Below are 14,689 nucleotides of genomic sequence, written 5' to 3'. Positions count from 1 at the left end.
TCCCAGATGAACTGAAGGTCTTCGAGGTGCTGCTCCAGTTCCTTACCACAGTTTCTAAGGAGCTGCTCCACTAACATCTGCAGATTGTGCTGCAGTTACTTACCCAAGTGGATTTTAGTATCTGCCTCCCAGGGTGGTGGTAGAAGCAGATATACTGTATTAAGGACACATAAGAAACACTGAGATAGGCAAATGAATGATGAAAAATGGAGGGCTATGTAGGAGGGAAGGGATAGATTGATCTTAGAGGAGGTTAAATGGTCAGCACAACATCCTGGGCTGAAGGGCCCTGAAGTGCTGTTATATTCTGTGTTTGTGACAAATGCATCTAGTAATGACAAAAGAATTTTTCAAATTTAATTGTGTGAATTAATTAAGATTTAACAAATGTTCCATTAGTTCTGAATCTGCTTGGAACTAGAAACTAAGCAGTCTTTTCCATTTCAGACTGATTGTGTTGCTGTGGATGCAGAGGTCAGTACGGATCAGGATGTTGAACGATACATGGTAAGTGAACACTGTTCCCTGCTGCTGAACTGTAATTACCATTTTCTTGTTCCTTGTTCTCTAGAGTCTGGTAAGCTCTGACATTTTCTGGTCAGTTCACCACTGGGCTGATTAAAATGTATTTAGATAGTCATTTTGTTTACTGAGGGAGGTGTGACCAGATTTTTAATTTCGAATTAATTTTAGTAAATACAGAAATTGAAGAAATCATCAGGTGAGAGGTACCTTGTGCCAAATTATTACCGTGTTCCACCATAGGAAGTGATGTTAAGTTGTTCGTGAACAAATAGAGGTGTTGTACTTTGAGAGGACAAACCAGGGTAAGGCTTGCATGGTGAATGGTAGGACATTGCAGAATGTGGTGGAACAGAGGGATCTGGGAATACAGATCCATAATTCCTTTGAAGTAGTGTTGCATGTAGATAGGATTGTAAAGAAGGCTTTTGGCACATTGGCCTTCATAAATCAGAATATTGAGTACAGGATTTGGGATGTGATGTTGAAGTAAAATTTTGAGCATTGTGTGCAGTTTCAGTCATGTCAATAAGATTGAAAGAAGATAGAAAACATTTACAAGGATGTTGCTGGGAGTTGAGGAACTGAGTTATGGAGAAAGGTTTATTCCCTGGAGTGTAGAAGAATGAGAGGAGATTTGATAGAAGTATACAAAATTGAGTGGTGTAGGTAAGGTAAGTGCAAGCAGGATTTTTTCACTGAGGTTTGATGAGACTAGAACTAAAAGTCAGGTTAAGGGTGAAAGGTGAAGTGTTAAAGGGGAACCTGAGGGGGAACTTCTTCACTCAGAGAGTGGTGAGAGTGTGGAACAAGCTGTCTGCAGAAGTGGTGGATGCTGGTTCGATTGCAACATTTAAGAGAAGTTTGGATAAGTACATGGATGGGAAGGGTATGAAGGGCTATGGTCCATGTGAAGGTTGATGGGACTAGGCAGAATAAGTGCAGCACAGACTAGAATCTAATGTCATTGACCCGTGGTATAAAAAAAGGTTGGGAACCCCTGGATTAGAAAGGCCTGTTTCTGTGCCACAGTACTCTATGATTCTATAATTCCCCAGTAAGTAAAGCCGCTGATTCTGGCATGGCATAAAACCTAGACAGCATAAGTATCAAGTAACATTCTGAATGAATAGTGTGAGGCAATGACTTTTTCCAATAAGTGGGAGGGAACGTTTAACCAATACACTAGGCTTTACCGTTGGTGAGACCCATTATCAATACGATGAAGGCCATTGACAAAGCTGGACCACCCCCACCCAATCTGTGGTTAATAGATCAGGTCAGAGGCTGGATGTCCTGTGATGATTAGTGTTACCCTAAAGTCTATCCACCATTCCCATTGCACAAGTCAAGGTATAGTACCTGTCTGAACAAAAAGCTCTACACCAACCAGGGTAAGGCAGACTATTAAGCTAATAATCCTACCACAAACCCCAAGTATTGATGCCTTCCGTTATCATCCGCAAATTGCACCCAAGTTGTTCCAACAGCACTTTCTCGACCCATGATCCCATCAAGGACAGCAGGCACACTGGAACACCAGTCCGTGCACACATTTCCTCCCACCAAGTCGCACGCCATCCTGATTTAGAAGTATGTTGCCCTTTCTTTAAGACAGGGTGCAAACGATAGAATTCCCTATCCAATAGCCTTTGGGTGTATCCTCACCAGCAAAGCGTTAGCAAAGCAGTTAGTGTAACATGATTATAGCCCCAATGACCAGTATTTAATTCCCGCCGCTGTCTGTAAGCAGCTTGTGCATTCTCCCTGTTACCACTGAATTTCCTCGAGGTGCTCTGGTTTCCTCTCACATTCCAAAGATGCAAGGATTAGGGTTGGTTAAGTCATGGATGTCCTGTGTTGGCGCCAGAAGCATGGTGACACTTGTGGGCTGCCCCTGGCACAATCCTCTTGTGTCGTTGACGCAAATCAAATAATGCATTTCACTGTATACAGTGTTTTAATATTCATGTGACAAATAAAGCTAATTTTTAAAGACTGAACTGCCTTAAACTACAGCACCGCCACCTTTTGAGGGGCAGGTAGGGATAGGAAATAAATGCTGTCCTTGATGACAAAAAAAAAGTAACAATGGTTAGCATAACATTATAAATGGTGAGAAAATACAAAAAAAGGGGTGCAAAGGGACTTGGGAGTCATCGTGTAGGATTCCCTAAAGGTTAATTTGCAGGTTGAATCTGTGGTGTGGAAGGCAAATGCAATGTTAGCATTCATTTCAAGAGGACTAGAATATAAAAGCAAGGATATAATGTTGAAACTTTATAAAGGAGTATTGTGAGCAGGTTTGGGCCCCTTATTTTAGAAAGGATGTGCTGAAAGTGGAGAGGGTTCAAAGGAAGTTCATGAAAATGATTCCAGGATTGAATGGCTTGTTACATGAAGAGCGTTTGATGGCTCTGGCCCTGTATTCACTGGAATTTAGAAGAATGAGGGGCGACCTCATTGAAACTTATCAAATGGTGAAAGGCCTTGATAGAGTGGATAGAGATGTGACCTTTTAGAACAAAGATGAGGAATTTCTGTAGCCAGAGAGTGGTGAATCTGTGGAATTCTTTGTCACAGGTAGCTGTGGGGGCCAAGTCTTTACTCATATTTAAACTGGAGGTTGATAGACTTGTGATTAGTCAGGACATAAAGGGATACGGGGAGAAGGCAGGAGATTGGGGCTAAGAGGAAATTGGATCGGTCGTGATGAAATGGCAGAGTAGACTCGATGGGACACGTAGCCTAATTCTGCTCCTATATCTTATGGTCTTACTACAGAGATAAACAGATTAGTAGGTTAATTGGTCACATGGGTGTAATTGGGTGGTGTGGCATTGTTGGGCCAGAAAGGCCTGTTACCTTGCTGTATCTGTAAATAAAATGTATGATTAAGCGAAAACATGTAAGGTAGACAACCTTGGGTTTCCAGTTGGGATGGATTCATTACCAGCTGACCATTCTAGCACCTTCACTATCTACAACTTGTCTACGTTATCACTGGCATGGTGAAGACAAGACCTCCTGCACCTGTGAGGTACTTCCCATTTTAAATCTTGCTTTGCGGGTTGTTTCAGAATGAAGTGACAGCAGAACGGGAGATCCTAAAGGACAAGTATCAGGAAGTGTTGGATCGACAGACGCAGGTGGAGAACCAGCTCCAGATCAAAGTCCGTTGTCTTCAGCAGCAGCAGGAAGAAGAGGAGAACATTTACCAGGTAAATGCCAGTAGAAAGCAAAAGAAACTTGCATTTACATAGCACCCATCATTGAGCACATTTACAAGGAACACTACCACAAGAAAGTAGCATCCATCATTAAGGACCTATCATGCTCTCTTTCCACTACTACGATTGGGCGGGTGTACAGGACCTTAGGTCCCACACCACCAGGTTCAGGAACAGTTATTACCCTTCAGCCATCAGGTTCCTGAACCAGAGGGGATAACTTCACATATTTCAACACTGAACGGATTCAACAACCTGTGGACTTGCTTTCAACGATTCTACAACTCATGTTCTTGGTATTATTTATTTACTTTTTATTGTTTGAATGATTTGTTTTCCTTTGTACATTGGCTGTTTGATGGTCTTGATTTTATATATAGTTTCTCATAAATTCTATTGTATTTCTTTATTTTCCTGTAAATGCCTGCAAGAAAATGAATTTCGAGATAGTATGCAGTGACACAGTATATGTACTTCGATAATAAATTTACTTTGACTGTTCACAAATGCCTTGCAGTCTATAAAGAAGTGTAATCCTTGTGGTTATGTGGGAAATTCAGCCAGCTTGTACACAGCAAGTTCCCATAAACAGTGACATGACAGTCTGTTATTAATTATTGATTTTTTTTATGTTTGTGGGCCAATATATGGAGAAAGCATTTATCTTCTATTTTCAGAGATTACTCTATTGTGCATTTTAGTCTGATTCCGAATGTTCAATATGTTGAAAAGACATGTTGATTTAAGTTCATAAACATGGCCTTCATAAGACAAATCATAACCTGATTCTGCAGGTGCCAGAAGTTTTGAGTAACACACACAAAATTCTGGAGGAACTCTGCAAGTCAGGCAGCATCTGTAGAGGGTAATAAGCAGCTGGCATTTTAGGCCCTTATTAGGACTGAAAAGGCAGGGGACACATGGCAGAATAAGAAAAAGTGGGGAGGAGAAATAGTACAAGCTGGTGAGACCGAGTGAGTTGGAAGGTGGGTGGGTGGGGGAGATGATGAGTATAAAAAGTAAAGGGCTGGAGAAGAAGGGATCTAATAGGAGAGGATGGTGGACCAAGGAAGAGGGAAACTGGAGGAAGGTGATGGGGAACTGAGGTGAAGAGAGGGGTGAGAGGGTATGGGGAATGGAAAAAAGGGGAAGGGTTAGGAATTACCAGAAGTTTGAGAAATCAATATTCATGCTGTCATGTTAGAGGCTACCTAGATGGAATATGAAGTGTTGCTTCTCCAACCTGAGTTTGGCTTCATCATGGAGGTAGAGGAGGTCATGGACTGTCATGCCAGAATGGGACTGGGAAGTTGAATTGAAATGGGCAGCCACTGGGAGATCCAGTCTTTTGTGCGGGTGCTTAATAAAAGCAGTCCTGCAGTCTGTGTTGGGCCTCACTCATGTAGAGAAGGCTGCATCAAGAACACCAGATGACCTTGACAGACCTGTGTGAAATGTCAATTCATCTGGAAAGACTGGGGTCTTGACTGATGGTGAGGGAGGAGGTTTAGCTCCACGTCATTTCTAGTTGGCCTGCACTCCCAGATGATTCCATTGAATCAAGTGCTAGGAAAGCTTTATTACAATAACATTGTATGGCAAAAGCAGTGTGGTTAGATTTCTCTGGAATCAGTGGGAGAAACTGTTCATTTACTGGGATCATACCAAGTCAACAGCCCAGATCTGGTCTGTTTCGATAGTACAACAGTAGTAAGAGTATTTGTATTTTTAACTATAATTACCACTGTGGCAGTTTTCCTGTGACTAGGATTTTAGTAAACTTGCAATCACATAAGCATTTTAAAAGCCAGTGGCCTAGTGACATTTTTTTCTGAACTGAGGAGGTGAATTAAATGTTGTGCAGTGGGTCCATTGCCATATTTGTGCATGTGTTTGATACGTCAGTGATACATTAGTTGACCAGAAATGCCCTTGATATGGTTGTTAAAAGCTGATGGCCCAATTGCAGGGCCCTATGGTGTCATGACGACATGTAAAACTGATCTGTTGACCCTCTTCTGTTCCTTGAAGACTCCTGAATTGAGACAGGCCATGGTGTTGGGAGCTGGAGCAGTGTTTAGGGAGAACTGATTAAACCCTATTCTAGTTTTTGCTATCCCATTTTATACAAAGGATAATTCCATTGCTCCAGAATGCTGCACAGATCTGTGGAAGCATTTTGTAAATCTCTCTGGAATACATGTTAGAATATAGAATAGTACAGCAGAGGACCAAGCTCCTTGGTCATGGGGTAATTATCTGCCTCGTGAAAATAATCCCTTCTGCTTACCCAATGTCCATATTTTTCTCTATTCTTTGCATTTCTAGGAGTCTGTTAAGCATACAGTGGCATGCAAAAGTTTGGGCACCCTGGTCAAAAGTTTCTGTTACTGTGAATAGCTAAGCGAGTAGAAGATGAACTGATCTCCAAAAGTCATAAAGTTAAAGATGAAACATTCTTTTCAACATTTTAAGCAAGATTAGTGTATTATTTTTGTTTTGTACAATTTCAGAGTGAAAATGGAAAAGTTTGGGCACCCTAAGAGATTTGAGCTCTCAGATAACTTTTACCAAGGTCTCAGACCTTAATTTGCTTGTTAGGGCTATGGCTTGTTCACAGTCATTGTTAGGAAATGCCAGGTGATGCAGATTTCAAAGCTTTATAAATACCCTGATTCCTCAAACCTTGTCCCAACAATCAGCAACCATGGGCTCCTCTAAGCAGCTGCCTAGCACTCTGAAAATTAAAATAAATGATGCCCACAAAGCAGGAGAAGACCATAAGAAGATAGCAAAGCGTTTTCAGGTAGCCTTTTCCTCAGTTCGTAATGCAATTAAGAAATGGCAGTTAACAGGAACGGTGGAGGTCAAGTTGAGGTCTGGAAGACAAAACTTTCCAAGAGAACTGCTCGTAGGATTGCTAGAAAGGCAAATCAAAACCCCCGTTTGACTGTAAAAGACCTTCAGGGAGATTTAGCAGACTCTGGAGTGGTGGTGCACTGTTCTGCTGTCCAGCAACACCTGCACAAATATGACCTTATGGAAGAGTCATCAGAAGAAAACCTTTCCTGTGTCTTCACCATTAAATTCAGCGTCAGCAGTTTGTAAAGGTACATCTAAACAAGCCTGATGCATTTTGGAAACAAGTCCTGTGGACTGAAGTTAAAATAGAACATTTTGGCTGCAATGAATAAAGGTATATTTGGAGAGAAAAGGGTGCAGAATTTCATGAAGGTACACCTCTCCAACTGTTAAGCACGGGGGTGGGTTGATCATGCATTGGGTTTGTGTTGCAGCCAGTGGCACTGGGAACATTTCACTGGTAGAGGGAAGAATTAATTCAATTAAATACAAATGGCCCCTGTTTTTCAAACGTTCACTTTATGACAGCTCGCTGTTACGAAAGACCTACATTAGTACCTGTTTTCACTAACCAAAGACGATTTTCGCTTTTATGAAAAAAAGACGCCCACTTTATACATGTGTTACCCCGAGAAAGACTACCATGACCGTGAAGCCTTGTGCGGGCAGTTGTGTGCGCATGCTTGCACGTGCATATTTGTGTACGTGCATAGGTATGAACGTACATGTGCGTGTACGTGCCGTTTTTTTTCCTCTCCAAACTGATTTTAGCTTGCTGTTTTCCTGATTTTGATAAGTGAAACTACACTGGACGTACAATATTTCTTCTTTATATAGGCTGTATATTTATCATATCATGCCTGCTTTTGCTATATGTTTGTGTTAGTTTAGGTTTTATGTGTTATTTGGTTTGATTTGGTAGGTTATTTTTTGGGTCTGGGAACGCTCAAAAATTTTCCCATATAAATTAATGGTAATCGCTTCTTTGCTTTCCGACATTTCGGCTTACAAACGGTTTCATAGGAACCTTTAGATAACGGGGGAGACCTGTACCAGCAAATTCTGAAAGCAAACATCACACCGTCTGTAACAAAGCTGAAGATGAAAAGAGGATGGCTTCTACAACAGGATAATGATCCTAAACACACCTCAAAATCCACAATGGACTACCTCAAGAGGCGCATGGCCCTCACAGTCCCCTGACCTAAACATCATCATTGCATTTGTCAAGGTCCCCCATGAGACACTCATCCAGAAAGTCATGTGGCATGGGATCAGTGGAACCTTGGCTGTTTGGATAAAAAATTGGCTTACAGGAAGAAAGCAGGGTAGTAGTGGAAGGAAAGTATTCTGCCTAGAGGTCGGTGACTAGTGGAGTGCTGCAAGGATCTGTCCTGGGACCCCTGCTCTTTGTGAGTTTTATACATGACCTGGATGAAGAGGCGGAAGGATGGGTGAGTAAGTTTGCGGATGACACGAAGATTGGAGGAGTTGTGGATGGAGCTGTAGGTTGTTGAAGGTTACAAGAGGATATAGACAGGATGCAGAGTTGGGCAGAAAAGTGGCAGATGGAGTTCAATCTGGATAAGTGTGAGGTGATGCATTTTGGAAGAACAAACCAGAAGACTGAGTACAGGGTTATTGGTCAGTTACTTAAGAGTGTGGATGAACAGAGGGACCTTGGGGTTCAAATCCATACATCCCTCAAGGTCGCTGCACAGGTTGATAGGATAGTTAAGAAGGCATATGGGATGCAAGGCTTTGTTAATAGGGGGATTGAGTTCAAGAGTAGAGAGGTCATGTTGCAACTTTACAAATCTCTGGTGAGACCGCACTTAGAGTATTGTGTTCAGTTCTGGTCACCTCATTATAGGAAGGATAAGGAAGCTATGGAGAGGATGCAGAGGAGATTTACCAGGCTGTTGCCTGGATTGGAAAGCAAGTCTTATGAGGCAAGATTAGCAGAGCTGGGACTTTTCTGTTTGGAGCGTAGAAGGATGAGAGAGGACTTGACAGAGGTCTACAAGATTATCAGAGGCATAGATAGGGTGGATCCTAGTACCTGTTTCCCAGGCCATGAATAGCAAATGCCAGAGGGCATATGTACAAAGTTAAAGGAGGGAAGTTTAGGGGAGACATCAGGGGTAAGTTTTTTTTACACAGAGGGTTGTGGGTGCCTGGAATGACTTGCCAGAGATGGTGGTGGTGGCTAAAACATTAGGGGTATTTAAGAGCCTCATGGACAGGCACATGGATGAAAGAAAAATAGGGTTACGGGGTAGTGTGGGTTTGGTACTTTTTTTTTAAGGAATATATGGGTCGGCACAACTTCGAGGGCTGAAGGGCCTGTACTGTAGTATTCTAGTGTCTAGTGAAAATCTGTGGATAAACCTCAAAAGAGCAGTGCATGCAAGACGGCCCAAGAATCTCACAGCCTTTTGCCAGTAAGAATGGGGGGAAAATCCCCCAAACAAGAATTGAAAGACTCTTAGCTGACTGCAGAAAGCGTTTACAAGCTGTGATACTTGCCAAAGGGGGTGTTACTAAGTACTGACTATGCAGGGTACCCAAACTTTTGCTTTGGGCCCTTTTCCTTTTATGTTAATTTGAAACTGTAAAAGATGGAAATAAAAAAAGTAATCTTGCTTAAAGTATTCAAGAAATGTGTCGTCTTTAACTTCATGCCTTTTGGAAATCAGGTAATCTTTTACTCGCTTAGCTATTCACAGTAACAGAAATTTTGACCGGGGTGCCCAAACTTTTGTATACCACTGTATCTATTATATAGTTGCCTCCACTACCACCCTGACAATGCCTTCCATGCATCCACCATGCTCTTTGTGTTTTTAAAAAAAAAACTTGCCCTCTACAATTAACTCAAATTTGCTCTCTCTTGCCTTAAGTACCTACCCCTTAGTATGAGACATTTGAACCCCTGGAAGTAAAACAAATACTAGTTGTCTACTCTTTCTATACCCCTCATAATCATGTAGACTTCTTTCAGGTCTCAACTCAGCCTCTGCCACTCCAGAGAAAGCAACCTAAGTTTCCCCACCCTCTCCTTATAACACATGCCCTCGAATCCAGAGAGCATCCTAGTAAACCTGTTCAGCACCTTCTCCAGAGCTTCCACATCTTTCGTTTAATAGGGCAAAGAATATTCCAGATAAAGTTAGTTCAGTGCCTGAGCTTAACTTTGTAGTGCTGAATTAAACATGGAAACATAGAAAACCTACAGCACATTACAGGCCCTTCGGTCCATAAAGCTGTGCCGAACGTGTTCATACCTAGGCTTACCCATAGCCTTCTATTTTTCTAAGCTCCATGTACCTATCCAGGAGTCTCTTAAAAGACCCTATCATTTCCACCTCCACCACCTCCGCTGGCAGCCCATTCCGCGCACTCACCACTCTCTTTAAAAAAAAAACTTGCCCCTGATATCTCCTCTGTGCCTACTTCCAAGCACCTTAAAACTATGCCCTCTTGTGCTAGCCATTTCAAACCTGAGGAAAAAGCCTCTGATTATCCACACGATCAGTGCCTCTCATCATCTTATACACCTCTATCAGGTCACCACTCATCCTCCGTCACTCGAAGGAGAAAAGGCCGAGTTCATTCAACCTGTTTTCATAAGGCATGCTCCCCAATCCAGGCAACATTCTTGTAAATCTCCTCTGTACCCTTTCTATGGTTTCCACATCCTTCCTGTAGTGAGGTGACCAGAATTGAGCACAGTACTCCAAGTGGGGTAAATTAACATTTACTATTAGACATGAAATCCTCAAGGCTGCACTGTCATTTTTGTTAATTGGACTCATACTCTCAAGCTCTGTAACTCATTTCAAAGTTGATCATTAATAATACATTCAGCATTTTCAATTTAACTTAAAATGCTCCACTACATGAAATCACCAAAAATCAAGCTGCTTTTCGGAAGACAAGTAAAATCTATTGAGTAGCCACTTTATTAGGCACACCTGTTCACCTGTATTAATGCAAGTATCTAATCAACCAATTGTGTGGCAGCAACTCAGTGCATAACAGCACACAGACATGATCAAGAGGTTCAGTTGTTATTCAGACCAAACATCAGAATGGGGAAGAAATGTGATCTAAGTGACTTTGACTGTGAAATGATCGTTGGTGCCATATGGGGTTGTTTGAGTATCTCAGCAACTGCTGATCTCCTGGGATTTTCACACACAACAGTCTCTAGAGATTACAGAGAATGGTGTGGGAAGCAAAAACATCCAGTGGGCAGCAGTTCCATGGATGGAAACGCCTTGTTAACGAGAGAGGTCAGAGCAGAATGGCCAGACTGGTTCAAGGTAACAGGGAAGTGACAGTAACTAGAGTCACCATGCGTTACAACAGTGGTATGGGGAAGAGCACATCTGAATGCATAACACATTAAATCTTGACATTAGACCTTGAAGTGGTTGGGCTACAGCAGCAGAAGACCACGAACATACACTCAGTGGCCATTTTATTAGGTTCCAGAGGCACCCAATAAAGTGACCACTGAGTATATTCTTCTTTGCGGGTACTGCAATGTGTATAACGTTTTATACTCTCACAATATTACAGGATAATGTTAAGCAGATCAAGGAGATGAAGGTCAAACTGGAGGAGTTGAAGAGGAAATCTGAAAAGGAGAAGAAAGAATTTACTCAAAAAGAACAAGAGCTAAAGAATGAAGTTGAGAGGCTTTATGAGAACGGGAAGCGGTATGTAAGCCTTTTATTTCCATGATTGAAATAGTAAATTCTTAATACATTCATAAACTGCATTAAGAATGAAGGTGATTAGCAAAAAAGGTCATAAGTTAAATGAAAAAAGTGTGTTTACCCAGGGTCAGATCCTAGCCAGTACATCCAGGGGAGATTCAAGGCACACTGGATAAGTACTTTGTAAATAAGTAATTATTTTCAGAGCTTAGGAGAATAGGAAATTCTGGATTGTGTTTGCACAGTGATTGCAGACAGTGAGGGACTGAATGATCTCTGCTTCAATTTCTGTTCTTCGATGAAGGCAAGTTTGGGTTCATGATAAATGGTGCCTTTCCCATCCATCTGCTGAGTATGAGTAATCTTAAAGATCTAAGTAGTTTTTTTTTAAAAGAACAATTCTACACAGAAACAAAAGGCATGTGGAAATATTACTATTGGACAACCATGAGTTGGATCATTATATGTTCACATTTGAATCTACTTGCAGCCAAATGTAAGTATTTTTTTTTCTATTGTCTAATGAGTAAGAAGCTGAAATAAAGCATTTGAAACTAGGATATTGAACTAATTTATGAAACTGTCAGATACATTAATAGGAAAATGTTGGGATATATATTTTGGAAATGTATCGTGGCTTCAGCAAAATTAGCTTGAGTGCTTTTTGTCAGCTGGCATCTGTTAGTGGTAATGAATTTTAAGCTGCAAGACTTCACTGGCATTCAGAAGAACTCTTGATGCTGTTCTCTCCCTGGAGTTTGTCTTTAAAGCCATGCTTCAAAGGTTGTCTCAGCTGTCTGTCTGACCGCATCTAAGCTACAGTACAAGTACATTTTCAGTATTATTGTTTTATACTCAAGTCAGGGGAAATGATCTCCATGAAGAAAATGCAAAATTGTCACTGAAAGGAACAAAGGATATCTACTACTTCTGTCTGCTTATCCAGAAAGAAACTGATATCCCCTTCTTAATTATAGCAATTAATTGTATCTTGAGTACATCCATGGCTTTTGCCTTCGCTATTACACCTGGATATTAATTCTATATATTCTGACTTGGGGTGGACCAAAATTGCTAACTTCATTGGCAAAAGAAGTATATACTTTAAAAAAGCATTTGTTTTGGAATTTATGCATTCCCTTTCCTGCTTGACAGATATGCAGATCTCCTTTATGTAGGAATGTCTCTCTGAAACTTCCAAAATCAAAATATATTTATTATTGAAGTATGTACATGTCAATGCACACTACTGTTATGAGTGATGGACAGACCTGATGGAAATGGGGTGCAGAGTTAACCATTCCCCAACCCCCCCTCCTGAGAACTATGAACTATTGCTGTTGAGAGAGAGAGAGAGAGAGAGAGAGAGAGAGAACGAACAGAGGCAGGAACATCTGCTACAGATAAGAGGGAGAGAGAGACTTGATTTACTGTATTTTGACTCTTCCTGGATTATTTACCTTTCACTACAAGGACTTTGCTTGTTAACATTCCTCAGGAGACAGCAGGAGTGGCCTGATTTGATGGACACAGTCATTTAGAGTTGATGGATGGATGAGACCCCGTTAGTAGGGATAAAAGACAGGTCTGGGGAGACACCCTTCAGACACACCAGTGGGCACTGTGTTGTGGACCCACAGGAAGGTGGGGGCTTCGGAGACCGAATCAGGAGATCGGTCAATAAAGCTCATAGTGTTACGACAGGGTCGGTGGGGACTTGTGTGTGTGTGTCCATTCATGCCAGAGTGATGAGTCCACCACAGAAGAACAGTCTAGCTGAAGAACAGAGGGGTCATAGTTGAATGACCACCACAACGACAAGACGGATTAAGAAAGCCACAGAAGGTTTGCCCGCTGCAGCTGCCTAATCTCTCCCTCTCCCTCTCCCTCTCCCTCTCCCTCTCCCTCTCCCTCTCCCTCTCCCTCTCCCTCTCCCTCTCCCTCTCCCTCTCCCTCTCCCTCTCCCTCTCCCTCTCCCTCTCCCTCTCCCTCTCCCTCTCCCTCTCCCTCTCCCTCTCCCTCCAACCATAACTACCTCAGCACGCATGAACTGAACTTTATACTTTCCTATGACAATTCATTTACCCCTAGACATTGATAGAGCTTGTTTATTATTGTTTCTACACTTTTAGGTTTATTATTGCTAACTTGTTTTATATGTATATTTGCATTTTTGATACTGTATTGTGTAGTTTACTAATAAACATCTTTAGTTTTGGTACCACCAGACTCCAATGGATTCTTCTTTCTCTATTGGTCTGACACCCAGTTACGGGGTATGTAACACTACCTTGAGGTTCATTTCCAGTCATTGCCTGCATTTGTAAAAGGAAATTTAAGTATCTCTCCTGCTGTAACATGACAATGATGTCCATTATTGCCAAGAGCAAATGGTCAGCATTCTTTTCTAATAAGAATCAGGTTTATTATCACTGGCATGTGACATGAAATTTGTTGACTTAGCAGCAGCAGTTCAATGCAATACATAATCTAGCAGAGAGAGAATGCAAAAAAATAAACAAAATAAAACATAATAAATAAACAAGTAAATCAATTACATATATTGAATAGATTATACTGTATATTTTTAAAAAGTGAGGTAGTGTCCAAAGGTTCAATGTCTATTTAGGAATCAGATGGCAGAGGGGAAGAAGCTGTTCCTGAACCACTGAGTGTGTGCCTTCAGGCTTCTGTATCTCCTACCTGATGGTAACTTGAGGGCATCCATATTTGGTGTAAAAAGGTATTGTTTGACATTTTGTGAGCATGTGAGAAACTCTGCCAAATTACAAGGTGCATTCAAAATGGAAGAGATAAAATAATCAAATTATTTTTCCCCGTTAACTTTGAACCCTGTAAGTGGTGAAGGTGGAAGTATAACTAGGGGAGGCTGTGAACTGTTCTTGTGGAATGCATATCCTCTCTTGTTAATCCTTGCACTGAGCAAGTTATAACTCTTGCCTTTCATTTATATACTGTGGCACATCACAGGAATAGGCTCTTCAGTCCACAATGTCTTTGACAGCTATATTGTCAATTTGGCTTTATTCTGTTTGTCTGCACATGGTCCAGATTTCTCCATTCCCTGCTTGTTCATATGCCTGTCAAATTACCTCTTAAATGTCTCTATTATATTTGCCCCCAACACTTGCCCTGGCAGCACATTCCAGGCAACCTTCACTGTCTGTGGGGGAAAAAAAAAGTTGTTGGGTATATCCCTTTAAACTTTCCCTCTTGCATCTAAAGTTATGTCCTCTAATATTTGACATTTCCACCCTTGGAAAAAGACTCTATCTACTATATTTATGATGCTGTTTATTTCATATGTGTACTTCTATCAAGTCGCCC

At 41.4% G+C, this 14,689-nt stretch overlaps 1 protein-coding gene across 5 annotated transcripts in view; it reads left to right on the top strand.

Moving 5' to 3' along the window:
- rnf214 (ring finger protein 214) overlaps positions 1-14,689 on the top strand; it is a 62,084-nt gene that overhangs the window by 13,780 nt on the left and 33,615 nt on the right. For all 5 annotated transcript variants that reach the window (XM_059956839.1, XM_059956837.1, XM_059956838.1 and 2 more), the window contains exons 4-6: positions 448-507; positions 3,603-3,743; positions 11,202-11,341. In XM_059956839.1, the coding sequence (XP_059812822.1) occupies positions 448-507; positions 3,603-3,743; positions 11,202-11,341 (341 nt within the window). The remainder of the gene's footprint in view (positions 1-447; positions 508-3,602; positions 3,744-11,201; positions 11,342-14,689) is intronic.

Source organism: Hypanus sabinus, chromosome X2 (genome assembly GCF_030144855.1).
Source record: "Hypanus sabinus isolate sHypSab1 chromosome X2, sHypSab1.hap1, whole genome shotgun sequence".
In the NCBI taxonomy this organism is placed as follows: Eukaryota; Metazoa; Chordata; class Chondrichthyes; order Myliobatiformes; family Dasyatidae; genus Hypanus; species Hypanus sabinus.
Note: the sequence above shows the minus strand (reverse complement) of the source record. Positions and strands in the feature narration are given on the sequence as shown.